This window comes from Octopus bimaculoides, chromosome 1 (genome assembly GCF_046866305.1).
Source record: "Octopus bimaculoides isolate indiv1 chromosome 1, ASM4686630v1, whole genome shotgun sequence".
In the NCBI taxonomy this organism is placed as follows: domain Eukaryota; kingdom Metazoa; phylum Mollusca; class Cephalopoda; order Octopoda; family Octopodidae; genus Octopus; species Octopus bimaculoides.
The window spans coordinates 19,949,069-19,961,568 of NC_142928.1; the positions used below are offsets into that span (position 1 = coordinate 19,949,069).

Here is a 12,500-nt window from a genome sequence, read left to right on the forward strand (position 1 = left end):
CAAGTGTACCCAGACTTTGTGGACACCCTGTATAATAACAGTTTGATAAATCACCATAATCGAATTATTTTACATTTTATAATTTATAAATGTTTACCTGATGGAGATAATTTTCTTGAGAGCAGCTTTTCTCACTTCTAAGCCATCAGACTTCATCATCGAGTACAGCACATTCACGGGCAACAAGGCAAAGGAATTGAACTTCAGGTTCTTGAAAGCAACATCTTAGATTTCTTGAGACTGTTGCTTGATCCTCTTTATCATGTTGAAGATGTACAGCTGCTGATTGTGGAACTTGCTGTCCCTTTTGATCTCAAACCAGCTGATTGCACACACTTCCACAATGAACTTGATGACTAAGTAAAACTTAACATGCAGTTCTGGTGGGTAAACACATCAATCTAATTACCACAGTCAACCACCTCGCATGGTTTAATGGTCCAATTTTCCAGGCAGTAAACCTTGGGTTGACATTACCCCTGGAAATTCCGTACACATACTCTAAAATAAGCCTCTGATCACTACCGAGATCATTCAGTATCCCCTCATCAAATTCCATGTCATCCAGGAGACCACTGAGTTTAGTGAATTCCACTTGTGACTGACTTTGATAATCAATTTTACAGTTTTCCCAACGGACCACTGAAATTAATGGGAAATTTGGTGCTACCATCAAGATGTTTAAAAACAGCTCTAAAAGGAAGCTCATTCTGATGGAGTGAACAGCCAGTGGTGTGCAATTTCCGCTGAATTTTATTTTCTAAACATATTACAAGGCCTCCTTCCCAACCAGTGCTTGTGTTTGTGTTGTCAAGGAGGACAGCTTTCAAGGTATGAACACTGTTTAACTCTTCCAAGACACTAACAACTTCATCACCAAGTAGAACACCAGTCGCACCTTTAATCGGGTTAACTGTAAGAAAGAAATGTTCCACATTCAGTTCCCAGCTTCTTTGTGAAAGTCAAACGGTGCTCTTGTTCCTTTCCTTTCTTCAGATTCATCTCTCCATTTTCATCCTTGACTTCTCGGTACACCAAAGTTTCCTTGTCAACATTCCCATCAACTCCAATACAGATTAACCTTTCTCGCTTCTCTTTGTGCTAATCATTGTTTTTCACTTTCATTCTGTACTTTTTTCTGCCCAATTTCAATTTATTAACTGTTATCTGTTTCACATCAAGGCCAGGCTTAAGCAGGTCCATAGCTTGTAAGTCAATGAGGGGGGCATTAGCAAGCCGTGCCCCAAGACTGAAAGAAACATTACCCCTGATCAATTTTGTGGCATATTTGAGGGGTTTCAAAAAGCTCCTTGGCTTGAACTCATCATCTCCCGAGTTGGATTCCAAGGAAATATCTTGTGAGGATGTGGAGGCAATTGTGGCCAAGTTCCTAGTCTGTTGAATCTGTCTCTGTAATCTTTCTGTCTTAGCTACAACACTCTGGTTTCTCTTCACAGCAACTTTATCCACAGACCCGAGCTGGAATCTTATTCTGACCCTCTGATCTCCAAAGTATCCTCTCTCCTCTACTGGAACCTGACATATTAAAGTATATTGAACAGCGGATTTAAAATAAGAGATAAAATCATTAAAAAAACTAATGATTAACATCGACCAGAGGGGAATGGTAGATTACAGTAGGAAAATGCATATATTTTCAATTACATCCATGGGATTTTCTTCTATTTAAAAAGCACCTAACCGAGCTAAGTAAGATTAGTTAACAGTTAAAAACATACCTTTACTTTTTTACTGGGAGGACACGTGCAGATTATGTGCTGAGCTTGATAATTTTCTTTCTTGCACTTCACGGAATTGTCATCACAAGGACGAACAGATAGCTTCCAGGTGCAGGCAGAAATGTCAAACATTTTATCCAGCTTTTCCTCCATATTCTGCTCTTTGAATGTGGAAAGAGATTTGCGGTTTCTCTCTTTTGCTTTCCTGAAGCACACTTTATCCACCAATTTCATTAATTAATATTCCTCGTACAGGGTCAGCCGTGGGATCACTGCCTACCAAATCGCAATTACATCTTTTGTTATTGCTTTAGTTATATTATAATCTTTCAAGTCCGGGTAGCTGTGTATTGAATAACATGGCCGAGGGTAGGAGCTTCTGTTTTATCTAAAAGGGAAAGCTGACCACCGAATGTTATAGCACTACCACTTCGAGTTAATACTGCAGACTTCCCTTTTCTACCTATTTTTATGAAATATCTGAAAATAATTTAATTTAATAAGCATTTGATAGGCAAATATCATTAGAGAGTACAAAATAATACGTCAATAAACATCTATAAAGGATTTAAACAAGTTCCAAGCATTGTTTTGTTGAAAACGACAAATTTTAATTGGTTATTTTGATTAAATTAGGTCCAATGATTGGCTTTTTATGTATAAAATTATACAATTTTACAACTTAAAAATAATTGAGAATCCTAAACATATGCAATTATTTTCATATATAAAAGTTAATGCGACATTTTCTATACATTGATACCTTACTATCTAGACTAGTCCAAGATTACAGTTCAAAATCGACCTACCCGAACAAAACAATAGTGACAGTGGCAGCAAATGTACGGAAATAGATTTGACTGAGGAAAAACTGTTTGTTTCCTTTTCGTCGAGTGGAGTCTCTCCAACATCGTCACGCTTGTCAGCCATTAGTTCCCTATAGAATGCGAGGAATGGCATGTCATCAGCCTCGTTGTCCAACTTTCTGAGAACTGTGAGCACTTCTGAACATACCAGATGCTAGGGGCCCAAAGAATGTGGAAAGGAAAGGAAAAACGAAACATTAAAACAAATTACAAATATATATACTCTGCACGTGAATATATATCGGTCAATAAGGTGGACATCATTACAGCATACACATTGGCCTCTTTAGCGAACGCAGCGTTGGAGGAAATAAAGCTTGAGGTTTTCGAGACGATCCCAATGATCAAAACCTGCCATGTGGTCTATATTTTCCTTGTGCTCGTTCTCTGCGTGCATTGCGCTGGAGTGCTTCAACAATATTAAATGCAGAGAAATAGCAACTGTCATATTCTATGTAGCTCTGTCAATGTGATAACCTTTATGAAATCTGCCTCATAAATGGTGACCACACCTTAGGGATTGAGGATTTTTGCAGATGGAGGAACTAACCACATGTCTACGCTGTATCAGTCACAACATGGCGAACCGTTCAGAAACGGATGTTGGCAGTAGATGAACCGCATCACCTGTGGAATACGACTCCTTCACAAAAAGAGAGAAGCTCGTTTCATCAGATGAAAACTGGATGAGGCATAACGATCACACTGTAATAAATACAGAAGCTAAGCATGCGTTCGTCGTTTCCTCCTCATTTTATAGGCTTAGAATCTTCTCGACTTCCTTTAAATTCAGATTTGTCCACCCTACTCATAATCACGTCCTATTTCCTGAAGGTCTATCTCAAACCAGGCCCTATGGATTATAACAAGACTTTTGTCCAGGGATTCATTGCACTGACCAACTTGGATATACTTCTCCAGTCACCGAGCATACATTAAATGTTCCTGATTAATACGGTTCCTTGAAACTACCTTGTATTCTTTCTGTACAGTAGTGACTACTCCTATTTCCGTGGTATGTGTGTGTGTGTGTGTGTGTGTGTGTGTGTGTGTGTGCGTGTGTGTGTGCGTGTGTGTGTGTGTGTGTGTGTGTGTGTGTGTGTGTGTGTGTGTGTGCGTGTGTGCATGTGCGTGTGTCTGTGCATGTGTGTTTGTTCTTAGATACTGACATAAGTTTCGGTCAGCTTTGGCCCTGGCCATGACAAACTTCATAGCATCATCAGGAAAAGACATTTATTGGCAAAACGGGGACGTAGTCCACAGAATCTAATAGTGTCCAGCAACCCAATCCTTCAATACTTCCACATTTCACAGCCGTAGAGGACGTCTTTGATAGACAAAACGAGCTATTTAAACGGTTCTGATAAGTGGTCATTTAATATTATTGCCGAGAAAATGGCATTTGCACATTGAAGCAGATCAGCATCTGAAAATGGAAGCGAAACCGAATGTTTTGAGAATTAAAGGATTTGAATTTAACCAAATGGATCTGTGTTCCACAAAATCCAGACTTGGTTGCTGTAGATAGGTTAGTCGGATATCGCATGGGAGTGGGTGGGTTTTTGCACTCCAGATCAGTCTATCCTTGACAAGCTCCAGCCTCAGCACTACAACATTAGCAAAACTCTTAAACATTCTGCTGAATAGAAGTGTGAGCCAGACATTATGGATGATCCACAAAATTAAATTTTACTATAATTATGTTATCAAGCATTTTCAGATAACATTCGAATGAAAAGTCTTTAAAAAAAACGTACTAGATTCTGTGATAGCACTTAAGATTATAAGTAACAAGGGTATACTGCATACAGACCTTAAGTACGTCGAAATCAGACTGAATTTAAATTACGTCAGCAGGTTGTATTTGTTACTATGGCGCCATTTCAATAAAATTTATAATTTATACTTTTATATTTGATATATCGAAATGTTGCATCAGGATATAGTGACGGTGCTTTAATGCATACATACATACATACAAACATGCACAACACATACACACACACATACACACACACGCACACACACATACACACACACACACACACACACACACACACACATATATATATATATATATATATATATATATATACACGCATTTGAAACACCATTAGATTAAAATAATCATGTATATAACATTCATAGTGTGTATGCAAACGTGGAATGGTATTAGTTGTAATATTTTTGACTCGGAGAAACATCTCAAAAATACTTGTACATTGAAAAGCAAGACGTCGATAAGAATACGGGAGGATCGTCAGATACGCTGTTTCGACCTGGCTTAGTCTTCTCAGTCACGGATACTCTGGACATTTTAAGTTATACTGAAGACGCTGATTCCGATACGTGAGTTTGATTTTAACCTGGATACCATTCGCACAAAAATCAGACAAAATATTGCTGACAGATTTCTGAATCGGAAATAACATTTAGAGAAGAGAGTCGGTTACTATTTGCAGGGAACGATCTTTCTTATGGACGTAGCATAAATCACCGGAATGATCTTTCCCTCTAGTAATTTATACGCTATTGTGAAGAAAAAAAGATCGTTCTTGGCAAAGGGTAACCGACTCTTGGCTGTGTGGTAAGTTGCTTGCTAACCAAACACATGGTTCCAGGTTCAGTCACACTGCGTGGCACCTTGGCCGAGTGTTTTCTACTATAGCCTCGGGTCGACCAAAGCCTTGTGAGTGGATTTGGTAGACGGAAACTGAAAGAAGCCCGTCGTATATATATATGTATGTGTGTGTGTATATTTGTGTGTGTGTGTATGTTTGTGTGTGTGTGTGTGTGTTTAGGTCCCCGTAACTTAGCGGTTCGGCAAAAGAGACCGATAGAATAAGTACTAGGCTTACAAAGAATAAGTCCTGGGGTCAATTTGCTCGACTAAAGGCGGTGCTCGAGCATGGCCGCAGCCAAAATGACTGAAACGAATAAAAGAGTACATATATATCCCAGGTCCTATATTAAAAGAAATGATGTTCCGTAAACGTCAAAATGCTTAGGAATAGTTCTTCAACTCTGCAAAAAATGCTGCTGACGATGATCTAAAAGACATTACATGTTCTACTCACGGTGACTCCCGTTGCACTATCTCCATCATTTAGCAATCATCATTTGTGGTGAGTACGTACCGTACTCCGTTATCACTGTACTCTAATTTATTCCCGACTATATTTCTCTTCAAATGTATTTATCGATACATATAATACACTGCGTATTTAAAAACTGATATATACATGCATAAAAGTTATTTTATTACGTTTTTTTTTTTTTTTTCTAAATTTTTCAGTCGGAACGCATCACAATTTATAAAACGGAAATCAATGAGAAAACAGATTTCTCATTACGTAATTCTTATACAAGATTTTCAGGATTGAAGAGTACACACGCGCACGCGCGCGCACACACGGAACGTATGAGTGTGTGTGTATGTAGGTACAAACAAGAAGGGTAAAAATAGGACACAATGCCAAAGGAAGAACCACGTGTTACAATCTACCAGAAGATCCCAGTAGCTTGAAAGTCAGTCACAAGAACAAACATCGAGTTTCATTTCATTTATCTATCTATCTATCGATCTATCGATCTATCTATTTTGCTATCTAGCTATCTATCTGTTTGTCTGTCTGTCTGTCTGTCTCTGTCTCTATCTATCTATCTATCTATCTATCTATTTATCTAACTATCTAGCTATCTGTATACATATTCACAAATATATGTGCATACATACATGTACATATAATAAAGAATAAATGGAGAAAAACGCATATAATAAATAAGTTCCTTTAATTCTGACACATGTTTCGAAAATTACATGCACTCTATTCCAAATGAATAAGAGATGTTATTATACATGTAATTTTCTCTTTAGGAAACCATGTACATATTGACCGTTGACTGGACACTATTCAATTTTTCTTCTCCGTGTTTTTCTCCTTGTCTCCGTATTCTTTCTGTTGAAGAGCGTAGCTCGAAACGACAAAGACTTTCCGTATTCCCGAGCGTCATACTAATACATCCTTTTGTTATTTACACCATCTGTCCTCGTCTGTTGTTGTTTTTTCGTATATTCTCCCATATATACATATATACATATATGTATGTGTGTGTGTGTGTATATATATATATATATATATATATATATATATATATATATATATATATATGTATGTATCTATGTATATATATATATATATATATATATATATATATATATATGTATGTATATATATATATATATGTATATATATATATATATATGTACGTATATATATATATATATATATATATATATATATATATATATATATATATATATATATATATATATATATGTGCATACATGTAAGTGTTTGTGTGTGTATGTTTTGCTGAACTATATGATTTTACTTATACGTTATATTTATTCACTCTTACAAACAGCAAATGTGATACAGTGTTACATGAGTGCACCAAATTCATATAAGTATTCTCTACATTCTGTGTTCAGTACTCCTTTTGTCTTGTTCAGTAGAAATAGCATACATACGCGCACGAGCATGTGTGTGTGTGTGTGTGTGTGTGTGTGTGTGTGTGTGTGTGTGTGTGTGTGTGTGTGCGTGCGTGTACGTGTATTTATATATATGCGTAGCAATACATGCATATATATGTGTACATCTATACAAACATATATACAGCAGATTAGCAATGCTCTGAATAAAATAATTTATTCAGCATTTGTAAGTGATTACCTAATAACAATTTGCCGAACACTTGGTATAATTGATTAAATACTTCTGGCATGACATGTTAAATATAAAAAAAAGAAATAACACCAAATAAATAAAAAACTAAATTCCATGCATTGAAATAAAATTTACCCAAAGACAAATTACTTCAATCATTAGACATTATCAGAATTCTTGTGATCAATTTTGTGAAACAGACAGTTATCTTCCAAAAATAAGTTAGAGAATTTGATTATTGCTGGTTGTATATGTATATGGTGTGTAAGGTTTCCATCCTCACAGAGGAAAGTGTAACCCACGCAGACGAAATATAAAACGATAACGTCAGAAATTGAATTGGAGAGAGGATTTCATCATTTAAATTTGAATTAACTCTGTGTGTAACATCAATTATGATACAGTGTTTATATATATATATATATATATATATATATATATATATATATATATATATATATGCATATATATATTACATATTTATAAACATACATACATACATATATATACATACAGAAAAACAGACGGATGAATTAAAAGTACGACTCTAACTTGGTAACTTTGTTATTAAAATGCCTTGGTTCTATTGTACTCTTAAGATTATATATATATATATATATATATATAAGATTCAAGAATCGAGGTGTAGGAAGAAAGTTAGCTTCAAGGAACCCGTAGTAAATAGATAGATAGATAGATAGATAGATAGATAGATAGATAGATAGATAAGATGAGTTCAGCAAAAATTTAGATTCAGATGAATCTAAATTTGTTTGGGGCATCAGAATTTAGTACTGTATTATCCATTCAATTTCAAAGTAAGGTGATTAAAATCAAAATAAGCAACAATATCTTTGTTGCTTATTTTGATGTGTGTGCGTGTGTGTGTGTGTGTGTGTGTGTGTGTGTGTGTGTGTGTGTGTGAAGGCGCATGGCTCAGTGGTTAGAGCGTCGAGCTTACGATCGTGAGGGTTGCATGTTGTGTCCTTGAGCAAGACACTTTATTTCACGTTGCTCCATTTCGTTCACTCAGCTGTAGAAATGAGCTGCGACGTCACAGGTTACCAAACTGTATCGGCCCTTGCCTTTTCCTTGGATAACACTGGTGGCGTGGAGAGGGGAGGCCGGTGTGCATCGGTGACTGCTGGTCTTCCGTAAACAACCTTGCCCGGACTTGTACCTGGGAGGGTAACTTTCTAGGTGCAATCCCATGGTCAGTCATGACCGACGGGGGTCTCAGCATATATTATATATATATATATATATATACAGAGAGAGAGAGAGAGAGAGAGAGAGAGAGAGAGAGAGAGAGAGAGAGTAGTGGTACAACAAAGCACCAATGTTTACTGGAAATAGCAGTCGATACCTTTACGACGCTATAGTAAAGCTTCAATGTGTATATACTGGCAAAGACGTGCGAGGGCAGCAAACATTAAAAAAAAATTGTGTCTTACCTTTAGGAAAAATATTATAAAAATGGACAACTAGAATCGGATTATCTAGGACCTAGGTATATATATCATTGCACAGACGAAATAATTTCGTCTGCCGCTACGTTCTGAGTTCAAATTCTGCCGAGGTCGACTTTGCCTTTCATCCTTTCGGGGTCGATTAAATAAGTACCAGTTACGCTCTGGGGTCGATATAATCGACTTAATCCGTTTGTCTGTCCTTGTTTGTTCCCTCTGTGTGTAGCCCCTTGTGGGCAGTAAAGAAATAAGACTATACACGTCTAGATATTAAAAAAAGGCTATGAAATTTTACATGTGGTCCTTACACTTATATGGTGCAGAAATATAGTCATTTACGAAAAATCTGTCTGACAAACTGGGAGCTTTTGAACTGTGGTCATGTAGTAGAACTTAAAGAATATTTTGGACGAGACATAAAATTTAAAACCAATGAAGAAGTGCTACAACTAGCAAATACAAAACGATCATACCTCTCATCTGTCTAAAAAAGGAAGGCAATGTGTTTTGGGCCCATAGTAAGAGCATAATGTATGCAGTAACTATTACTACAGGGGAAGATAAAGGACAAACAAACGAGAAGATCTAGAACAAACTTGTTTGATAACATCAAAGACTGGACTATACTGTCATAGGGTGAATGTGTAAGTATGGCAGAAGAAAGACTCGAACTGAGGTCCTTGATGTTCAAAATGCTGAGAGTAAGTGATAAAAAATGATGATGATTATTGCATGCGTTGTTGTTTAGTCTCTAGTCAGCTCTGCTTCTCTGATTGAGCAGACCCTGTGACCCAAGACATTTCAGCGAAGAACCTCCTGTATTTTTCAATAAAAGGGATTATATAATCCAACTACTACTTTTCGTAAATCGATAAGGTACGATTTAAGGAAAATCCAGTTGCTATTTCTAGCGTGTCAGGTTACTACATAGAGGTTTGAGTCTCCCTCATTGGTTCGTTTGCTACTGTTACTACTGCTTCTGCTGATTCTACTATTGCTAGTGTAAAACGAAGAAGGGAACTGATTCCGTTACTCTTTCACTTGTTTTCCACCACCAATGCCACAGTACTTAACCCTTTTTTACACAGCAACCATTGCTCATTTTATTACACGTGCCACTCAGATATAGAACACATATAGCTCTCAAACATCGAACATATTTAATGCTTACCAATTCTCTTTCTCTCTCTCTTTTAGCTGTCTCTCTCTCTCTCTCTTTCCCTCTCTCTTTCTCTCTCTCTTTCCTCTCTCTTTCTCTCTCTCTCTCTCACACACACATACACAAACACTCTCCCTTTTTCTCTCCCCTGCTGTCTCTCTCCCCTGCTGTCTCTCTCCCCTGCTGTCTCTCTCCCCTGCTGTCTCTCTCCCCTGCTGTCTCTCTCCCTCTCTTTTAGCTCATCTCTGCTCAATACTCTACGCAAGCTCTATCTCACACATTTAATATATCACCATTGCCGCTTAAATATCCACTTTTCAAGCAGCAATTGGTTCATTAAGGTCTTTTGAAGCTGTGTTTTATAGTCGCCCATTGCTGATGCCAACTCTATGTAGTCAGCTCTTACTATATACAGAAGTATAATTTACATAGCGATGCTATTATATTAAACAGTCGTATGTCCAAATTTGGCCAAATACGTTTTTTTTTTCTCAATATTTAATTTTGCTTGCAATAGCCAGTTCCTTTGGTCAAACTATCGTATGTCCAGCTGCTTCAGATGAAAATTGTCAAAGTGTAGTACAAAGGATTAGCCTTTTTCAAAAGTGCAGTACGTCCCACATACGACAGTTTTGCAAAGGTATTTCTGACTAGAAATATCATACATGCATGGAGTTACAATTTTATGCACCCAACAAAGTATTATTGTTAAGCTGAAACTTTTGTTAATTTAAAAATAAATAGAATAGTGTAACTAGTTTTCGTTTTCTGAAAATGCAACGTTTTTGAACTTACGACACTTGCATAATAGCAATGATATATATTCTAAAAATCACCATACACTCAATGGATCGGAATACAGACGAGACTCTACATTCAGTGACCATATCTCACTGCTACACAGAATCATACTCCATATGCTAGCTGTGGTCCTCTTATAAGCAGAGAGATGGTCGCTTTTTTCGTCCATATTTTCACGTCAGCATGGGTTAAGCAAATGCATATTATTAAGACGTTATTTTTATCATCAAATGTCCTTCTAATCGCTAACTCTTACCCATTTACAAGAAAGGGAAGTTTTTTTTCCACACGTCTTCAAAAGTGGTGAGCTACCGGACGATTTGTTGGCTGAGAGATGACAAAAATAGTTACCGTTCATGGTGGGGCTATTTTATTTTCAAAGAAGCGGAGAATGTAGGCATAAATACATGCACGCATACCATACACGCACACACACACACACATATACATACATACATACATATATATATATATATATATATATATATATATATACTTATATGTGTGTATATATATATATATATATATATATATATATATATATATATATATATATATATATATAGATAGATAGATAGATACATATATATATATGTTTGTATGTATGTATGTGTATGTATATATGGATATGTGTGTATATATTCACATATACATATATATGTGCGTGTGCGCGTATGTATATGTGTATGTGCGTGTGCATGTGTGTGCGCGTGTGTTTGTGCTTGTTCTCTACTACAGATTAACAACCGCTTTTAATTTATTTTACGCCCCCGTAACTTTCCAGTCAAGCAAAAGTGACAGGTAACCAAACTTAAAAATGAGTTACGGGGGTCGTTTGTTCGACTAAATCCTTCATGGCGGTGCCCCAGCATGGCCGCAGTTCAATGACTGAAACAGGTAAAAGTTAAAAGAATAGGCGTAGGAGTGACTGTGTGGTAAGTAGCTGGCTTACCAACCACATGGTTCCGGGTTCAGTCCCACTGCGTGGCACCTTGGGCAAGTGTCTTCTACTATAGTCTCGAGCCGACCAAAGCCTTGTGAATGGATTTGGTAGACGGAAACTGAAAGAAGCCTGTCGTATATATATGTATATGTATATATATATATATATATATATATATATATATATATATATATATATATATATATATGGGGGGGTTGTGTGTCTGTGTTTGTCCCTCCAACATCGCTTGACAACCGATGGTGGTGTGTTTACGTCCTCGTAACTTAGCGGTTCGGCAAAAGAGACCGATAGAATAAGTACTAGGCTCCCAAAGAATGAGTACGGGGTTGGTTTTCTCGACTAAAGGCGGTGCTCCAGCATAGCCGCAGTCAAATGACTGAAACAATTAAAAGAGTAAAAGAGTAAAAGAGATGTTACATGCAGTCTATCCTTCCCACATTGAGACTCCTCGCTGCCAAAAGAAGCACCAACTACCTGAATTACATCCAAACTTACGTTACTCCTATGCTATCATTACTCCCTATGCTATCATTACTCCCTATGCTATCATTACTCAACTATGCTATCATTACTCTCCATCAGGATTTATTATTTGATAACCTATGTAACAACAATGGCCAATAAAAAATGTCCAGTGAACTTTCAAAGATTTCTGAGAATGCTGACCTAACTATTCTTGTGGATCATACACAACTGAAGCCTTGCTTCTCTCTTATTCTGCAAGAGACGGCCACAACAACTTTAATATATCACTTGTTTTCACAAATACACA

The 12,500-nt window shown here is 36.8% G+C and overlaps 1 protein-coding gene and 1 pseudogene across 1 annotated transcript; both read right to left on the minus strand.

The window, feature by feature from the left end:
* The window catches only part of LOC149137466 (uncharacterized), a 19,630-nt pseudogene that overhangs the window by 1,029 nt on the left and 6,101 nt on the right, over positions 1–12,500 (minus strand).
* On the minus strand, positions 1,102–1,973 carry LOC149137467 (uncharacterized). The gene is made up of 2 exons (XM_089347113.1): positions 1,740–1,973; positions 1,102–1,536 (listed from the first exon to the last, which is right to left on the minus strand). The coding sequence occupies exons 1-2, from the start codon at positions 1,971–1,973 to the stop codon at positions 1,102–1,104; spliced, it is 669 nt and encodes a 222-aa protein (XP_089203239.1).

Coding starts and splice junctions, on each gene's coding strand:
- LOC149137467 (XM_089347113.1), bottom strand. CDS start 1,973: ATGAAATTGGTGGATAAAGTGTGCTTCAGGAAAGCAAAAGAGAGAAAC. Junction 1,537..1,739: donor CTCCCAGTAAAAAAGTAAAG/GTATGTTTTTAA, acceptor TTAATATGTCAG/GTTCCAGTAGAGGAGAGAGG.